The sequence below is a fragment of the Delphinapterus leucas genome, chromosome 7 (assembly GCF_059928025.1).
Source record: "Delphinapterus leucas isolate spDelLeu-1000000601 "Yukka" chromosome 7, BTC_Dleu_Yukka2, whole genome shotgun sequence".
NCBI lineage: Eukaryota > Metazoa > Chordata > Mammalia > Artiodactyla > Monodontidae > Delphinapterus > Delphinapterus leucas.
Window position 1 is genome coordinate 38,361,783 of NC_143135.1, and position 20,014 is coordinate 38,381,796.

The following is a 20,014-nucleotide window of genomic DNA, read 5'->3' on the forward strand; positions in this document are numbered from 1 at the left end:
AACCCAGGTCTGCATGGCTCCACATTCTGCAAACCCTATATGAAACACAATGGCATCTTCAGAACTGTAGGAGAAGATGGTATATGGGAGATTCCTGCTCCTCCCCAACCCAACCCACCCCAGGGGATTCAGAGTGGCCCTCGATGAAGGGTTATGAGTCAGGAGGCCCTGGCACTGGTAGCCAAGAGGAGTTGGGGGATCCTCTTCCTGGGAATAGGCAAATGATGGCCCCATCTATTAGAGGTCAAGGGTGGGATGTCACAACCCCAGATCTTTGCTGAGGCAGAATGGAGGGTGGTGAGAAGGTGCACTTACCCATCCTCAGTGACCCGTGTGCCCCACAGAGATACATCTTCTTCAAGATGCCGAGGGAGGTGAAGCCCCCAGAGGACCTGCAGGACCTGGGGGTGCGCTTCCTGCAGCCCTTCGTGAACCTGCTGTCCAAAGGCACCTACTGGTGGATGAACGCCTTCATCAAGACTGCCCACAAGAAGCCCATTGATCTCCGAGCCATTGGGAAGCTGCCCATTGCCATGAGGGCCCTCACCAACTACCAGCGGCTCTGCGAGGCCTTTGATGCCCAGGAGGTCAGTGGGGGCATGGCCCCACCATCCATTCCCTGCCCTCTGGTTTAGAGCCACAGATGGGGACATCAGAAAGTATCAGGTCAAACCCTTGATGGGACAGTGGGGAAACTGAGTCCCAGTGAGAGGAAGAGGCTTGCCCTAAGTCACACAGTGAACCAGGGACAAGTCCAAGACCAAAGACTCATAGGACAGTCACAGCTGGAATGGCCCTCACAGTTTAGCTCATCTGGTCTAACTAACACTTTCATTGTCCATGTGGGGAAACTGAGGCCCTGAAGGGAGGTACTGATTTCCCATGCCCTGTGCTCTTCCTTTTGGAGCCCAGTGACTGTAAAGGTGGGAATTTTCATCCATTTGGAGAGCAGGGGCATTAGTAGCCTGATCCTTACAATAACTCTATGATTTGAGCTAGGCAGGCATCTTTCCAAATCACTGATGAGGAAACTGAGGCCCTGAGAAAGGCTGTGACCTCCCCAGAGCTGGCCCACGGCTGGTAGGTAGTAGAGCCGGTTGCCTGACTCCCAGTCCAGTGCTCCTTCGCTGCTTCTGCCCTGGCATCAAGGGGAGACACTGAGGCAGACACAGCGGCACTGGACTGGCATATTTACTCCCTCAGTACAGTTCATCACAGCATTACAGTGCTGTGCTCACCACGTAGGCCCTGACCAGCTGTGTGACCTTGATCCATCATCTGGCCTCAGTTTCCCCATCTGGACCATGTTGGGTCCCCATGTGGACCCACACAACCACACACTTGGTGGTTCCATAATGTCTTCCTGGAGTTCGCCTTTTTGCAGCAGATGCCACTGGGTTTCCCCAGGCAGCAGGAGCCAGGAGCTCCCTGGGAAGCTGGGCCCTGCTGTGAACGGGCCCTCAGCCACTCTGACCTGGCCATGGGTCTCTCTGGACAGCGGAAGGACATGCAAAGCACACAGGGTGCCCGGGCCATCTGGCAGGCCCTCTGCCATGCCTTCGGGAGGCGCCTGGTCCTCAGCAGCACTTTCCGCATCTTGGCTGACCTGCTGGGCTTCGCTGGGCCACTGTGCATCTTTGGAATCGTGGACCACCTTGGAAAGGAGGATCGCGTCTTCCAGCCCAAGGTAGGCCACCGAGGGGTAGAGCAGGGCACCCTTTGCAAGGTTTTCACTCACGGGTGAGAAAGGGCAAGAGGCCGAAGTGTGTGAGCTGTGGCTGCAACGGGGCAGCTCCTTATGACGCACAGAGCCCTTAGCAATATCCCCCTCTAGGAGATGCTCTGCATCTGGTCAACAGAAATGTTAGAAGGCAAGCTTGTGCCCCTAGAGGATTTATGGCGCCTTGCTCTTTTCACCATACCATAGTCACCATAATACCTCTCTCAGTTACGTCATCATTCAGAAGGTTGCAGGAAGTGCATTTGTTTATCCAGTGTCTAGAGCTTCTATTTGTTAGCTTTTAGTTCATGTCATCTTAACAGACTCTAAATAACTTTTCGGGGATCTATCTTCTTCAGTTTTGTATATGCACAGCACTCAAGGTTCTGCAGGGCCATCTTGGTGGCTGCTGTTGGGGGGAGGAGAGTGGGAAACCTCCGTGTGTAGGGCTTTTTCTCCCTCCACTACAAATTTTATTAAAAGCTGCCCCAGTTTTATTAGTATGTTAGACTTGCCCATTAAAATTTCTTTTTTAAAAAGAGTTCCATGTCTTAAAAATATTTGAAGCCCATTGGACTAGATGATATCCAATGGCCTTTCCAGCTCTAAAGATGCTACAGACTGAAATTTGTCGGACAACAGCGACAGAAAAATCTTTCTGGGATTTAGTTTCCTTCCTTGGGGCAATAACATCCACTCTGGGGGTGAGGGTGGAGTACTTAATTCTTCCATCTGTTTCTTTGCTGCCACTTAGGTTTAGATGGTCACGAAGCGGAAAACTTTTCACCTCTAATAAAATTCAGAGTCTTATTTTCCCAGCAGGAACATCATTATAACCTTTTAACCACAAATAGACAGTCCAAAAATGATGCAGGGAATTACTAATTAGGGATCTGACTACTAATTTACGACTCTCCCTTGTGTAGTGTTATTCATCTCGTGGGCTCCAAAATTGCAGATACCATTTAATCCTCAGGAGGTTCATATGAATTTTTTCCAGAGGTATAATTAATCAGCTGAGTACTTTTGGCCGGGAATATGAGACACTCCAAGTCTGTTTGTCTGATTTACTCAGCAAATGATTTTTTTTTTTTTTTGCGGTATGCTGGCCTCTCACTGTTGTGGCCTCTCCCGTTGCGGAGCACAGGCTCTGGACGCACAGGCTCAGCGGCCATGGCTCACGGGCCCAGCCGCTCCGCGGCATGTGGGATCTTCCCGGACCGGGGCACGAACCCGTGTCCCCTGCATCGGCAGGCGGACCCCCAACCACTGCGCCACCAGGGAAGCCCAGCAAATGATTATTGAACCCTACCATGTGCCAGACCTGGGTTAGGCTGTCAGAATATAGAGGCAATGGTTACGATGAGGAGATTAACAATAATAACAACCATTTATTGACTGCTTGATACATGCCTGGCTGTGTGCAGAAGTTATCCATTTGCTATCTCATTTAATCCCTAAAACAGCCCTTTAGGGTAAGTTTTTTTTGTAACAGTTTTATTGAGATATAATTCACATAACCATACAACTTATAAGGTAGGTATTTTAATTCCCATTCTACAGATGAGGAACTTGAGGCTCAAAGAGGTTAAGTAACTTTCCCTAGGGTCTCTCAGCTAGTTAGTGACAGAGTCAAGATTTGAAACCAAGTCTCTTTCACTCCATAGTCTGGGCATTTACAATCATGATGCTAAATTGGTTATTATTATCAAGCCATCACCGCTGGCTCCAAGGATTGTGAAACCCAATGGAGGAGAGAGAAATCTAAATAAAATATTTTTATACCATGTGTTAAATACTACTACTCGGAAGTAGATACAAGGAACTATGGGAAGAAGGAGTGACTAACTCAGCCAGTGATCATGACAGCTTCATAGAGGAGAGGGTATTTGAATGGGACCTTGACAGATGCATAGGAGTTGGCTAGGCTAAGATGGGTAGATTTCTTGTTCAATCAAGAATGTGAGCACTATTAGCTTTGAAATAAATTTTACGAAAACTTTACTGTACTTCACAATTTTTATGCTTTTAGAAAATGCTTAAATAATGTATCAATTTCTTAAAAAAGAAACTTGAGAAAGCCTAAAAAAAAAAAAAAAAAACTTTGAAGACTCTTTTTGCTTATTTAGACTTCAGTGGCTTTTGAGCCGCTGAACTTTATTTGGCCTCAAAAGAGGGGGAAAGAGACTGCTTCTCTTGTCCGCAGGAGTGTCACCTTCAGGTTCAGTCTGACCTTAGGTGACCCCCAAATACTCCATATTGATAAAACTGCAGCAGCATGGAGCCAGTTGTTAATATTAGGGGGAAGTGACACCAGCCAGAGCCCTTATCAGCTTGTCCACATCGTCTTCTCCTTCCTATGTCTCCCAAAACTCTTATGCCAGTCGCCTAAGAACTCTGACGGCGGATGTGTCAAAGAGATGGTGAGAACAACACTTAGAATATTAGTTCATCTGAATGTTAGCTTTGCCTTCTCTTTTCTCTTTGTTTATACACAAACCCTGGGATTTGCTGCCCTCTCATTGGAACGCTCTTGTCTCAGTTACTTGTTGGCACATAAATCACCGAGACAGATGGCACTGCCTCAGTGGCAGCAGGCCTTATCAAATTTAATATTTGTTCCCTGCAGCCCAAATACGATCAGCAAATTACAGACATAGAAACGAGAGTTGAAAGTAAATATAGTCTCCAGTGTCAGCAACAAAGAGTCCTCAATCGTGTGGTTGCTTGGGATATGGCTTAATTCTCATTTGGGCTTCTGGGCCCAGAAAGTGGGGGAAAGGGGTCATTTATTAAAGTTACTTCAGGGCTTCCTTGGTGGCGCAGTGGTTGAGAGTCCGCCTGCCTATACAGGGGACACGGGTTCGTGCCCCGGTCCCGGAAGATCCCACATGCCGCGGAGCGGCTAGGCCTGTGAGCCATGGCGGCTGAGCCTGCGCGTCCGGAACCTGTGCTCCGCAACGGGAGAGGCCACAACAGTGAGAGGCCCGCGTACCGCAAAAAAAAAAAAAAAAAATGTTACTTGGTTCACCCCACTGCCTCCCGGCAGGCAGCTCTAACCCAGAGAGACAGGTGCTATTCTGGTCTTTATGAACAAAGAAGGAAGCTCTCTAGCTACACGTCACAATGTTTAACAACCCTCTCAGTGAGAAAGCCCTTCTTTCTGCTCAGCCTGAATCCATCCTGCTGCAGTCAGCACAGCCAGGCGCCCATTGTTTACTTTATTATCAGTGGCTGCCCTGTCCTGTCTTCCCTTGCCGGGATACTCACAGTTGGCAAGAATCATACCGCCCTTGGCATCTTCAAGGACAAGCATTTCTTATCTCTTCTTTTATTGTTGGAAGTGTCATATAGCTTGCTAGATCTTTGACACTCCTGTCCCCCTGCCACTCCCCAAGGAAAGCTGGGACCCAGGCTGTGCACAACCCACAAGAGATCTCTTTCCAGCCCCCTCTCTCACCCAACCCCCTCCAACAATCTGTCACCTGCCATGAATGTCTCTGATCTGTCAGGCGGGCAAGGATTTATAAAGAACTGCTGGCATCTGAAACCTGCCAGCACTGCTCTAGGCTGTGAGCTGAGTAGAGAGAAAAAGAATAGTCTGGGTTTGATCTCAGGGCCAAAGCTTCGAATGGCCTCTAAACCTCGGTGGGAGTCATGTGTAGGTTAGTGAGTGTGTGTTGTTTCTGAATGAGTTCTCCTGAGACCTGCTTATGGGTGTATGCGTATGTTCCTTCTGTTTGTCCCTGTGTCTCTTGGTATGTCTCTTTCTGTGTATATCTGTGTCCCCATTTGGACGCCTATATTTGTGGCTATCACTGTGGGTACTTTGAGAACTTATATGCATTTCTATGATTTTGTGATGTCAGCATGTGGGTTGGTCTCTTTACAACAATGCCCATGAGCTGCTCTGGTCTGGCGCGCATCACTAACCCCATCTCAGCTGCCAAGATGCATCTCCAATGTCACCTCCTCCAGGAAGCCTTCCTCTGGTTGAATTAGATGCTCCTCTTCTGTGCTCCCATAATATCCTATGCTTGCACCATCAAAGCACCCCTTTTCTTTTTCCTCAACTTGACCCTGAGTCTCCTAAGACAGGACCTGCATTGTCTGACCTCTATGTGCCCAGCTCCGTGCCTGACACCCAGGAGGCACAGGAGAGATTATTCTTCAATGAATAATGTAGATGTTACTGTTACTGCTTACACTTACTAAAAAAATTTGTTACCTACATTGTCACATTGGATTCTCATAACAACTCTGAAGTAGAAACCCTTAATGGCCTCATTTTTCAGGTAAGGAAACTGAAGCTCAGAGAGGTTGAGGAACTTACTAAGGACACAGTAGCTAACCTAATGAGTCAGAATTCAAACTCAGATATGGCTAACCTCAAAGTCTAAGCTCTAAACCACGATGTCAAATGGTTGTGGATGGATGGCTGGGTGCCTTGGTCTGTGAGTGGTCAAAGACAGTTCTCAGTGTTTTTATCCAGGGCCTCCCGGAACTGGGACCTACAAGCAATTCACTTTTTGGCCCTTGCCAAAATTGGAAGCAAGATCCCAAGTGTCCCCCTCTCCTTTAAGCTCCAGAGAACAAGGGAAAGGAGGCTTTCCAGTCATACCTCTGGCCAGGCAGGGGCAACGGGAATCAGACCTGTAGAGTCCTGGGTGCTAGGCCTACCTCTGCAACAAACTCCCTCTGCGCCCTTCAACAGTCACTTACATTCTGCAGGCCTCTGTTGGCTCGACTGTAAAATGGGGAAATGTATAGCTTCTATAAAGAGTAGATGGGGGATGAAGATCATATGCATTGATTAATTTAAAACATATTTATTGAGCGCTACTGGGGAAACCCCTGGAAACAAACACGATTTCCTCCCTGAGAGCTTGTGAAAATGTGAGACAAGGACATCTGATCTTCCAAAGCATTTACCACCCGCCAAATGTCAAGTTGTAAGTCCTTGGCCTTTTCTCTCCAGTCTTCACAGTGCTCTCACAGCCATTTGAAGCTTCCCAGGGCCTGCCTTCCTTGGGCAGCATCCTAGCCCTCTTTGGCTAGTCTACAACCCACTTCTTAATCAAAATGTAGCTATTCTGGCCTCCATCTCTTTTACGCTGTCTCTTTGAAGAGAGATCAAATAATGACCCAATCAATGACTTATACCTGCAAGCAGATTTTCATTTTAACAGGTCACAAAATTCTTGATCCAAATAAATATTATTTCTGACCCTAGGGTGTGTGTGTTGTTAGGGGAAGGGGTCAAGGCTTTGCCTTTAGACCTGAAAAGTGAGAACTTGTTGCTTTGTGGAAAATGTACAAGTACTGATGAGTGCATTTAATAAGTCGCACCCACAGCCTAACCAATGAGATCGGTTGAGTTTTCTAGCCCTCATTCCCCAGCGTATGTGCTTTCTGATCATTGTGACACAGTGAATGAGCGCCATTCCGTGCTGCTCGAGAGCTTTCATGGTAACTGGTGTTCTTGGTTGCATAGCGTTCCCATGAGCATCCTAATATACTTACCCATTCCCTGTGGTTAGGTATTTACATGGATTTTTGCACTCTCCCCCTGCTATAATCCAGAGATAGTACATCTTTGCACATACAGCTCTTTCCTTATGTTAAATTATTTCCTTTGGGATAAACCCCCATGATGTGCTTTGTGGCTTTAAAATAATGGACTCTATTCTCCAGAGCTGGGTCTCTACAGAGGCTGGTAGAACAGAAGAATTCCAAGGCATGTTAAACAGGACCAGGTTTTTCCCAAGCCCGGGTGACTACATTTTTGACCCAGAACCATGCAGGTGGGCATCTTTCAGTCCCCCACAAGTCACAGGCTTGTAGCTGACAGTAGGAGACTCAAGGTCAAAAGACTGGATGAGGCTTAAGTAGTGGATCTACGGTAGTGATTTTGGCATCATACAGGTTCATGTTCACGTGTTGTTTTCCTTTATCAGCATGTGACCTTGGGCCAGCCACTTAACCATGCTGAAACTCCATTTCCTCATGTGTAAAATTGGGCTAATAATGGTACTCTTCTCATTACGTATTGTGAGCGTTGCACCCGGTAAATATTGTATCCTGCCCCTTGCTTCCCTGTAAGGTCGGGTTCTTAAGCCATGTGGCCTAGTTTTAAGGTCCATTTTGCTGCTTCCAGCCATCCCCACCCTCTCCCTTCTCCCTTCTCCCTTTTCCTGTTGTACTTTAACAAATGAGACAGAGTCAGGGGCTTCAGGTGTCAGTAGGACCCCCTTCTAAGAGACCTCACTTCTCCCTATATCTGCTTCCTCGCTGTCCCCAAAAGGGAGAGACCCCATGCCACAGAGGAAGGGCCATACAGTTGTAACCAGGACCGGCTCCATGGAGCTGTGAGAGCTGGTTAAAGGGGCCTGTTGAACCAAGAGACAAGATCTTCTCTACCATCAGAAAGGCCTGTATCCAGGATGTAGGAATTTCTGACTCTAGGAACAGGACTTCGCTTAGAATCCTGACCCTTTCAGCCTGCTCTGGTGTGGACATGCCATCAGGCTCCTTCTCAGCACTTTGTTCCCACCACTGTTTATCCCGCAGCAACAGTTCCCACACCCTTCCAAATCACTTGCAAAGTTCAGGGCAGAGTCTCCGGAAGGGGAGAGCTATGTCTTCATGGAAACACTGATGTGGCTCTGCTGGGGAGCCATGGACTTAATAAAGATCAAAGTTGTCCCAGGAGCTGTTGATGAATTTAGAAACACATGCTGTTGTTCCCTGGTATCTTTAGCAATGAAGTCAAAGTGTTTGGGTTTTTTTTTCCCCCACTGCTTATCATCTGAGATCTTGCTGGAGGTGCAGGAAGCCTTACATTTAAAAGGAGGTCCCAGGAGCCCACAAGGCTGGGGCGCTTGGGCCTGAAATAGTCGAGTATAGGCAATGAGTTCCCATCTCTCGCCTGGGAGCACTACTGCCATGTTTTCTGCTGGTCTTTCTCCCCAGAAGCTTCTATAGTGCGCGCTGTTGGTGAATGTGGGACAAGGCCTCAGCTGATTCTGTTTTTGTAGCAGAGAACATACGTCGTGGGATCTGTTCTAGCAGTTCTAGTTTTGGCTGCTCTGTGATTCGCTCTATTTATTCTTGTCCTATTCAGAGTGAGCTCCCCTGGCCTGGTGGCCGAAAAGCTGAGTCATATGTATGGGCATGAGGTTAGAACTGGGCCACATTCTGTTCACCTAAGTTTATTGATGGGGAGAGTATAGGCAACCCTCCCTATAGTTAGAAGAATGCTAGTCTGATTTTTCACTCATAAACAGTTGCCCAAGGCTTGCAAGCATGGAGGGTCCTATAATAATGGCCTCTATGGCCCAGTAACAGGTACCAATGGCAGTCATTTTGCTGGCCACGACTGCCACCTCTGAATTTCTCTTTCCAACAGACACAGTTTCTCGGGGTTTACTTTGTCTCATCCCAAGAGTTCCTTGCTAATGCCTACGTCTTAGCCGTGCTTCTGTTCCTTACCCTCCTACTGCAAAGGACATTTCTGCAAGCATCGTACTACGTCGCCGTTGAAACTGGAATTAACTTGAGAGGAGCCATACAGGTACTTGAATGATTATTCTTTTCACTTCACAATAAGAACTGCATTATTTGTCCTCACGGACACTCAAGAATGATTCTGCTGTGCATTTATTTTCTTGTTACCCTTTAACAGTGTTTTGAAACGATAACCATTGACAAGGCAGTGTGACATAGTGGAGAGTGCCTTGGGCTGGTCTTGGGAAATGTAGTAGTTCTAGCCCTAGTTCTGCCTTGGACTAGATCTGAGATGTCAACTGCTCAGCCTTGAATGGGACAGACATCACTAATCAATCACAGCACTTTTTCCTGCTGAATGCAAGTGCAGCCTAAGAATCCTTCTATAAATATTGTTCCAGGGCTCTGTTACCAGACAGTCTTCTTTGGTTACAAAGAAGCACGTTTGACATACCAAGACTAGATAGACTGTAAGATCTATTTGAACTCTTAAATCTTGGGTCATGACGAGAGAGACGTACCCGGCCTGGTAAGTCCCTGGGTCTAGGTTCTTGTTCCTGTCTGCTGTGGCTTCCTTCTCAGAGCCGGTTGAAAGGATGGTCAAGGTCAGGAAGGATTCAGGGTCCCATTAGGCAAGGTGGTGATGAGCCCCAGTGTTTTTTGTTTTTTGGTTTTTTTGCGGTACGCGGGCCTCTCACTGTTGTGGCCTCTCCCGTTGCGGAGCACAGGCTCCGGACGCACAGGCTCAGTGGCCATGGCTCACAGGCCCAGCTGCTCCACGGCATGTGGGATCTTCCCGGACCGGGGCACGAACCCGTGTCCCCTGCATCGTCAGGCGGACTCTCAACCACTGCGCCACCAGGGAAGCCCCAAGCCCCAGTGTTTTCATTAGAATTTTGGTTCCACTGTTGGAATGGAGAGACCCAGTGTGATAGTGGTTTAAATAGGATAAAAGTTTGTTTTGCACATTTACTCAGGGCTGATGCGGCAGCTATACAATCATCAGAGACCTTGGCTCCTTCTGTAATGTTGCTTTGCCAGCCTTCTTACATGACTTTGTCTCATGGTTTAATGTGACTACTGAAATTGCCACTATTGTGTCCACATTTAAACCGACAAGAAGAAAGATGGGACAATAGGAAGACCTAATGTCTTTTCAAATCATGATGCGGAAGTTGCGCAGATCCTCTCCCATCCCACTGGGGAGAAACTGGCCACATGGCTATACCTAGAGAGGCTAGAAAGTGTGGTCTTTATTCTTTTTCTTTTTTTTCTTTTTTTTTTTTTTGGCCGCACCATACGGCACGTGGGATCTTAGTTTCCCAACCAGGGATCGAACCTATGCCCCCTGCAGTGGAAGTGTGGAGTCCTAACCACTGGACCATCAGGGAAGTCCCTGGCCTTTATTCTTGACAGCCATATATGCCCTGCTAGAAATTCTTCTTACAGAAAGAAAAGAATGGATAGTGGAGGGCAGCTGGTAGATTCTGCCATACCCAGCAATTCCCATGAAGTCAGTAGAACACTAGGAAGTTGTGACTCAATCCCAAAGCCAGCTCACTCTTCAGAAATGTTTCTCAGAATCATGAACATTGATTGGTCCTCTGGGAGCCAGGATCAGAGGCATTGCAGAAAAGGAACTGAGAAGAGAAGGGTATAGCCTGGGCTGGAGACTGTGTCTGGGTCCAAACTCTGGTTATCTTGATATAGTCCATGTGAGTGGCGCCCCCTGGAGTTGTATAGTGCACAGCTTGTGGAGCTGTCCATCTCCAGTGGTTTTTCATTTCCTCATGAATGTCATCAAGTGAGAATGGTAGAAAGATCCCAGGAAAATCTAAGACCCTCTAAGACTCATAGGGGTTCAGATCTAGGAGAACCAAGCTATTGCTAGTTCAGAAAACCTCTCTAAAATCCCAAGCTCTGTCCAGACCCCCTCCAGTGACAGGCAGGCATGTATCACCACAAACAACAGCCAACTTCATAGTCAAGCAGTTTTGTAATTAAATCTACTTTCTATTTCTGTCATAAATCACACACTAGCCCAATATTTTCCAATTATACTAAAAAAGCCAAATATGGTTTTTTAATGTATTAGCATGTAATCATTTTTATTAAACTGTCTGAATCTTTTGCACGAATTCATTATGTCCCCGAAAGAAAATGCTGGCATTAATTATGGGAGCAAATTAGAAAAAAACTTCTTCCTCTCAGAGATTTACAGAAATCTATAGATAAGGGTTTATGTCTTCATGAGTTTAAGAACAACGACAGTTCTTGCATGAAAAGTTATGAAGCAAGATTCCTGTATTATATATAATTTTTGACATATACCAGGTTTCGGTCATGTAATTCTCTATATCCTGGTCTTAATAATGCTTTATTTGATGGTTTACTGTATGTTCCTACTTCACTGAAACTAGATTTATTACTATTCTTTAAAGACTTATTGCACATAACTTAAGATGAGCATAGATCTGTCAAAAAAGTCATTGCCATTATATTAAACCTTACCCATGGTACATATAAACTCGTAAAAGACAGAACAGGTTCATGCTTTAAGCAGACCTGACCCATGAAAAAGCCTGGGTTTACACAAAAGATGAATTAAGGGCTGGGAATCCACCTTGCAACAGAATGCACAGTAGAATTTCATTCAAGAGCAGGCATCCCTAAAGGGAATGCATTTTTCCTTGTTTAAGGGCACAGAGCCTGACAATTGCCATCTTTCTGGGGGGCACAGTCACCGTGCACATAGAGCTTTTAGGTTCGGAGTTCACAGGGAGCCATTGCCATGGCTGCTCCGCATCTACCCTGGTCAAGGTCCTTGGGGTGGCCAGACTCCGGAAGGTGCTGGGGCTGATCGACACAAGCATTTGTCTCACATAAGACATTCCCAGGCTGAATCCTTGTATTATTTAAAGGCTCAGTTAAGACAGGACTTGGCCCCAGAGCATACCCCCTTTCCCGGGTGAAGAAGCCGCATTAAAACAGATGGCTGCCACCCTTCATCATTTTTATGGCTCTAAAGTGTGTTCTCCACGGACCTCCGGTAAATCAAGAATACAACTGGACGTGAAAATCTGCTTTTAAGATTTAAAAGCTAATTAAGTCCTGTCTCCAAGGGAAAGGCCTTGCTTGCTGGGGAAGTAGCTTGCCATGCTAGCACAGATTCCTCACGCGAATGCTGCCTCTCTGACTTGCTTGAACTATAGTCAATGCCCTTTACCTCTCTGAGCCTTAGTGACTCCATTTGTAAAACTGGAACAATCATGCAGTGCCCTTTACAGAGCTGCTCTGGGGCTCCATGGGGGAATGTCTGAGAAGACCCTGGCACGTTAGAGACACGTGGCATCTGGGGTGGTGATTAGGATGTCGATGATGACAAATGTGAAACACTCTGCTCTCATTTCCAGACCAAAATTTACAATAAAATTATGCACCTGTCCACCTCCAACCTATCCATGGGGGAAATGACTGCCGGGCAGATCTGTAACCTGGTAGCCATCGACACCAACCAGCTCATGTGGTTTTTCTTCTTGTGCCCAAACCTCTGGGCTATGCCAGTACAGGTAAGGGATGTGTGCTTTGTTGGGGATTGGGGGACACAAAACCAGAATCCGCTGGTACATGCCCAGTGGCCAGAAGCTCACCATCTTCCATTCCTTGTTTGCCTGTACCTTCTATCCCCTTGGGGTCTCCATGGAGTGTATGCCTGGGTGTCTATACTGTCTTATACTCTGCAAGTGGTCTAGCCATCTCTCTTGATGATCAGAGAAGGCAGTGTCACTAAGACTTTTAAAATGTAGCCAACCTTAAAAAAAATGTATAGAATAATCATGTGTGGAACACTTTCACAGACATTAAAAGTTATGTTATAGCAGAGTACTTAATTACGTTGAAAAGTGTTCACGATGTATTTTTAAGCAAAAAGAGTAAGTTAAAAATAGTATTCACAGTGTGCTTCCTGCTAAATTGGAATATACACACGTATATACTTGTACAGATTCACACAGGAGAAAAAAGAACTGAAAGTCCTCGTGGTGGGATTACAAGTGATTTTTATTTTGTTTATGCGTTTCTAAATTCTCCAATAAACCTGTGTTAATTTTGGAAATCTAAAACATGGCATTTCCTAAAGCCAGGCAACTTTTGGGACTGGCTCTGGAGGAGGCACATGCTCCCCCAACACTAGAATGAGAATCCCCGGCACGGTTTACCTGACTCCTGGCCTCATCTGCTCCATCTCGCATCTGGAGCTCTTCCACCACAGAGTCTGTGATTCCTGCCGTGTGCCTGAAGATGAATCTTCACTCTGGTGCTCAGGCCGGAAACTGAAATCCAAGATCCATTCCCAGAGGGCCTGCAGGCTTCACAGGGGATGCCTGGTATAGCAGAAAGTGTCTGGACTTGGGTGAGGCAGGCTGATTCAAGTACTTAACCTATCTGAGCCTCGGTTTCCTCATCTGGGAAAAGAGGATGATTCCTACCCTCTGGAGGTGTTCTGATGATTCAATTAGATAATGTAAGCAAAGCACCAAGCACAGTGCCTGCCATAGAGTGGTCACTAAGTAAACATCACAGCCCTCTAACTTGCTCACTTTGATGCAAGAACTTTACCAATCCAGAATCCATTGCTTCTTGGGATGTAGATTCCATAAACCTTAATCTAAAGTGATGTATATTGGTCTTCCTTACCTGTAAAGTTTATATGTAAGAGACACTAAAGAAAAACAGAAGGAGAGGCTTGCATAGGGAGGCAGCTAGACAAGATTGGATGTAGGGCAAGAAATCTGATGGTCCTTTTTACGGGAACAGCCATATACGCCATTCCCTATTACCACTGACCAACACCCGGATCCCTGTGCCCCCCTCCACTCTGCCAAGATGGATCAGTGACTACAGAAACTATAGAAGGGCCTGGAGAGCTCATCTAATAGTCACAGCCTTTTATCGTTTCTCTTGTGTTTCCTTGAACAACCCGTTTGGGAAGATTTTGTCCACCAGACCTGCTGCATTGTTATGGTTACTATTATTTTATTTTTAAAATTTTATTTATTTATTTATTTATTTTTATTTTTATTTTTTTGGCTGCATTGCGTCTTCATTGCTGCGCGTGGGCTTTCTCTAGGTGCGGTGAGCAGGGGCTACTCTTCGTTGCGGTGTGCGGGGCTTCTCATTGCAGTGGCTTCTGTTGTTACAGAGCACGGGCTCTAGGCGCACGGGCTTCAGTAGTTGCGGCGCACGGGCTTCAGTAGTTGCGGCACACGGGCTCAGTAGCTGTGGCTCGCGGGCTCTAGAGCGCAGGCTCAGTAGTTGTGGCGCATGGGCTTAGTTGCTCCGTGGCATGTGGGATCTTCCCGGACCAGGGCTCGAACCCATGTCCCCTGCATTGGCAGGCGGATTCTTAACCACTGCGCCACCAGGGAAGTCCCTGGTTACTATCATTAATAGTGTTTGTTGCACATGTACCATTGCTAACAAAACTAATAGCTGATAGCCCCTGCCCTGTGACTGGCCTGCCCAGCCTGTCTCACTTGTGTAATTAACTCTCACAACACCGGGGCTGGGGGTGGGGTGGGGGCGATGCGGGGGGTGGGGGAGATTAGGTAAGAATTTTTACCTCCGCAAAGTACTTACATTTCCTTATTTATCATGAAGTATCATTTGATTTTCTGTTTTAATTCCTCAAAGACTGTACCTTTGCCCTTATAGCTTTGACCAGCCTCAAGACACAGTGTTACCACCGGAATTGATAGAATTCCTTCGACCAGGTCAGGATTCCATGTGGAGCCTGGTTGGCCACAGGGCACATGAGGCTTTTGATGGTATTGAAATTAGCTCAGGAGCCCCTGTTCCTTTGTCCCCAGGGGCTCACCCTGATTTGTAATCTTTTTTATTCACATATACTTTTTTAAATAACAGTTTTATTGAGATATAATTCACCCATTTAAAGTGTACAATTCACTTTTGCATGTTTACAGAGTTGTGCAACATCATCACAATTTTAGAACACTTTCATCACCCCAAAAAGAAACCGACATCCACTGGAAGTCACTCCTCATCCCTGCCCCCAGCTCTAAGCAACCACTGATCTACATCTACTTTTGAAAACCTAATGAAACTTTCTTCTCAGAAAAACAAATGTGCATTCACACATTTTGCCTACAATTTAAGGGGCTTTGCGGGCCCCCTGAAGCTTATTGACAGCCATGTCAAAGATCTTGACCAGAGTGGGGACCTCTGTGCTTCCTCATGCCATGGGCATCAGAGGCCCAGAGAGGGCAGGGACCTTACCCTGGGCCACACAGTGAGCTGGTAGGAGCACCATACCCAGGTATCGCCTTTCTGTGGTTCCCTAGTGACAGAGATCCCATGAGGGTTGTTTGTTTGTTTTTAAGAAGGAGGGTCAGGGACTTCTCTGGTGGCCCAGTAGTTAAGACTTTGCCTTCCACTGCAGGGGGTACTGGTTGGATCCCTGCAATCCCTGGTGGGGGAGCTAAGATCCCATATGCTTGGCAGCCAAAAAACCAAAACATAAACAACAGAAGCAATATTGTAACAAATTCAGTAAAGACTTTAAAAATGGTCCACATCAAAAAAAGATCTTTAAAAATAGGTCAGCCACCTTGTCTCCAGCTAAGTGTCAGGCACTATTCTAGGTTCTTATCATATATATGTTCATTTAATCTTCACAACAGTCCTGCTAAAGCGGCAATTAAAATTACCATTTTAAAAATGAAGATGCTGAGATGCAAGATTGCACTGCCAGTAAATGCTGGGACTGCATTCAAACTCGGCTGCAGACTCCCCCACCACTACACGAGATTGCTTTCCTAGCCTGAGACTAGGAGATGAAATAGTCCTTTTATTCCCCACACTTGCTTTGCACACTCAGAATCCCTGATTTCTGGTATGTTCTCTCACAGGGTCCATTCAGACCCCTGCAGAAGGGCAGAGGGGGCAGAAGGGTCTGGGGAACGTGACAAAGGGTGGCTGAAGTGTGAGGAGGAGCCTGGTGGCAGTAGAAGTCGTCACATCCCCAGCTCTTGCCCCAGCAGCTGCCAGCCTTGGAGGTGGTGGGCGTGCAGACACCGACCCCCCAGCCGGGGCCCTGGCGGTGACTCTGGCAGTGGTCTGAGAGCTTCCCTGGTATCCTGCTCTACCCAAGTTGCTAAACAACACCCCGACTGCCTCCAAATGAGGACAGCTAATGGAAAGAGTGGAAGCCAGGGATAGTTTTCCAGAAGGATGTTGGGAGTGGGGGCCAGCAAGAGCAGGAAGGTTTTTCATCTCCTAATGTGCTCCTCTGCCCATCCATGCCAGCATTTAACATCAGTTCAACACTGGGAGGCAGGTGGTAAAGGGGTCACTTACCCGCCCCCTAGGAACCTGCTAATGCAGGAGGCATTCTCTAACTAATAGACACAACAGAGCCACCCACCCACTCTTTGGCCCTTGAGATGGTGCAGGAGCCTAGTGCCAATTTGGTGTAGGGCTCAGGGAGTGCAGGGCCAACCCAGACACACTTTTGTTTTCTATTAAGAAAGCAGCACATCTGTTCCTCTAGAATAAGTCCTGAATTTAGAAGCGTCTGCCTTTGAAGGCAACCTGAGAAGTTGTCATCTTGATGCTTTGGGGGCTGGCAAGAGTAATTTATACTTCTCATAAATATTCAGAAGCCAGCTGTCATTTACATAAAGCTAGAAACAGAATGAATTCTCTTTTTAGAGGATGCCTACCAGATTCACTAAAAATTAAAGACACCAGGAGCATAAGGATGAAAAGTAAACTCTTAGACCCTGGACTGGTTTTGTCTGGCATGGATACAGCTATTTTGCTCCTTTGCTTACGTATCACTTTTTTCCAATGAGAGTGAACCATCAACCTTGAAAACCAGCAAATAGAACAAAAGGTGCTGTCACTCACTGTGCAAATTCACCTCTTAGACCTCCATCTGCAAAAGTAGACATGGAGAGAGTTAATGCCTCAGCCAGCCTTGCAGATAAATGCAATTAGTTACCAGCCCAGAAATTCTCTGCTTGTGTGAGAGCCCATCATGTTAGTCCCTCCTTCTGAAATTGCTTTGTAACACCTCCTCCTCTTTCCCACAAGAAACTTTTGAAAGCTGGACACAAAGGCATGTCCCACTTTAGGGCACTGGGTTACCAGGTGGGGAGGGGGGGTGCCAATACCCCCTGGCAGGGAAGCCCCCAGATCAAAGGGAACTCATTCCCATGACCCTCCCTCAGATCATCGTGGGTGTGATTCTCCTTTACTACATCCTTGGAATCAGTGCCTTAATTGGAGCAGCTGTCATCATTCTGCTGGCTCCAGTCCAGTATTTTGTGGCCACCAAGCTCTCCCAGGCCCAGCGGAGCACACTGGTAAGTATCTGTAGGTGTGCATGCACCCCCTTTTCCCATCCTTCCCCTGTACGGCTCCCTCTCCCCTTACATTAGTGGGTCTCCTCACTCTTCCCCCAGATGTCACCAAACAGCGCCCCACACACACATCCACACTATGATTGACCTTAAGCAGGTCACTTCAACTGTACAGGCCTCGGTTTCTTTGTGAAATGGGATTAATGGAGCATCCCCGAGGAGACGGAGGCTGGGCGGAGGCTGTAAAATGGTGAGGGCATTGACTCACCTCCTTCCTCTTGGGTGGGATGGGGGCAAAAGAAACCCTTCTCTGACTCAGTGACTCCTGGCAGGAGTATTCCAACGAGAGGCTGAAGCAGACCAACGAGATGCTCCGTGGCATCAAACTGCTCAAGCTGTACGCCTGGGAGAACATCTTCCGCACGCGGGTGGAGATGACCCGCAAGAAGGAGATGACCAGCCTCAGGGCCTTCGCCGTCTACACCTCCATCTCCAGTGAGTCCCCCGCAACCAGCCAGCCCTGTGTGCAGCTACTTACATGCCAGGATAGGGTGCCAGGGCTGGGGGAGGAGGTAGGGGTGGCAGAAGTAGGAGACTTTGGGGATCATCCCGTCCAGGAGAGCCTCAAACTGTCTCTTGTAGCAGAGCTGCCAGAAATCAATGTTCTTCAGCCATTTATCGAGCAAACGTATTGAGAGCCTGCTACGTGCAGGTCCCTGGGCTGGCCCTCAAGGTACAGTGATGAGAAAGACAGATGTGGTCTTTGATGTCTTATTAAGCTGATATGTTATTGAGAGGCAGCAATAAATGAATAAATAACAGCAGTTTTGAATTCTCCCAAGTGTGAGGACTTCTTTTCAATAAGTCAGACTGAGCTGCCAGTGCCTTAAGGAAGCTGCAAGGAAGCTTCCATCTACCTGGGGCCATGAGAGGTAGAAAATTTCTCTTTAAAGAACAAAAGCTCAAGCTTGAGGTACTCACAGGTGTAGGGACTGAATTTACATTTACCAAGTTGTTTGGGAACCCCAAGCCCCGAAAATAGAGAAAAGAAGACCAAAACTGGTAAAACTGCTATGGTCCCAGAAAACACGCATATTAAAACCATTTTCCAGAGAACATAGGACTCCAGTGGCAAATACTCATGTTAAACAATGAGCTGATAATAAAGAAATAAAAATCCTCCAGAAAAGATGTACCACCAGAGTGAGAGTCAGCAAATAGGAGAATTAGTTCCTCAATACCTCGAGATGGTAGAATAGTCTGAAAGAGATAATAAAATAAGTGCTTTAAGGGAACTCCCTGGCAGTCCAAGGGTTAGGACTCCGTGCTTTCACTGCTGAGCTCCCGGGTTTGGTCCCTGGTCAGGGAACTAAGATCCCACAAGCTGCACGGCATGGCCAAAAAACAAAACAAAATAAAACCAACAAAATAAGTGTGTTAAAATAATTAAAGGAAGGCACAAGGCAAAACAGCAAAAAGAAAGCCAAAAGAACTTCTAAAAATTAAAAATTTAGTTATTGAAATTAATTCAGCTGGCCCCCTGGTCAGAGTGGGCATATAGAGGTCTGGTGATGGATGGAGTCCTGGCCCAAGTTCATCTCACAGTCGGTCTAGTGGTTCCATGGATCCACCCCTTTGCAGTTACTGCCCAAGTGCATAATTGGGATGCAGGTATTTAGCAGCTAGAAAACCTCATTCCGATCCCCTGATCTGTCCAGTTTAAGAGCCATTTTGGTAGCAAGGGCCAAGAGGAAGCCCCCAGAGAGAAAAAAATAAAAAAGAAATAAAAAACAACTCAGTGTACAGGTTAAATGAATTAACATAGCTGAAGAGAGAATTTGTGAATAAAAAGATAGATCTGTGGAAATTACACAGAATGTGGCAAAGCAGAGATAAATGGAAAATGTTTTTGTAACTTGGGAGAACCATTTTACAGATGGGAAATTGAGGCCCAGACGGGGGCATCTTCCTGAGGTCACTTCTGAGGTTAATGGCTTGCCTCAGACTAGATCCTCTGGAATCTCTTAGACTCCCAGCCTCATGCTGTTTTCCACCCAGAGCCAGGAACCCAAGTGGGGTGAAGAAAACTGAGGGCACAATGGGCACCATGTTCAGGCTATTGTCTCTGAATAGAGGAGAAACAACCCAGCATGGGCTCTGACGGGAGTGGGAAATAGGGAAGGAAATTAAGAGAGGTAGGCACTATGACTACCCCCACCTCCGGCTGAAGTTGGTTCTCTTGGTGTGGCAGGAAGAGACACACCTGTGGGCATGGCAGTGCTGGGCAGCAGTGGAGGGTGCACCAGATGTGTCTCCCAGAGAGGTGCATGGAGAATGAGGTGGTCCCTCAGGTCATCTGTGTGTTCCTGGCAGTCACGTTGCCTAGCAAGGGGGTCTGGTGGGCTCA

The 20,014-nt window shown here is 46.9% G+C and overlaps 1 protein-coding gene across 14 annotated transcripts in view; it reads left to right on the forward strand.

Annotated features, from left to right (window-relative positions):
- ABCC8 (ATP binding cassette subfamily C member 8) overlaps window positions 1-20,014 on the forward strand; it is a 75,124-nt gene that overhangs the window by 13,102 nt on the left and 42,008 nt on the right. For 13 of the 14 annotated variants that reach the window (XR_016393812.1, XM_089915084.1, XM_022555639.3 and 10 more), the window contains 6 exons: window positions 345-587; window positions 1,499-1,687; window positions 9,129-9,293; window positions 12,640-12,795; window positions 17,476-17,610; window positions 17,940-18,102. Coding sequence is in view for 13 of the 14 variants with exons in the window: in XM_089915084.1 (XP_089771210.1) it covers window positions 345-587; window positions 1,499-1,687; window positions 9,129-9,293; window positions 12,640-12,795; window positions 17,476-17,610; window positions 17,940-18,102 (1,051 nt within the window). In the remaining variant the exon portion in view is untranslated. The remainder of the gene's footprint in view (window positions 1-344; window positions 588-1,498; window positions 1,688-9,128; window positions 9,294-12,639; window positions 12,796-17,475; window positions 17,611-17,939; window positions 18,103-20,014) is intronic. The other variant, XM_022555629.2, reaches the window with a different exon arrangement.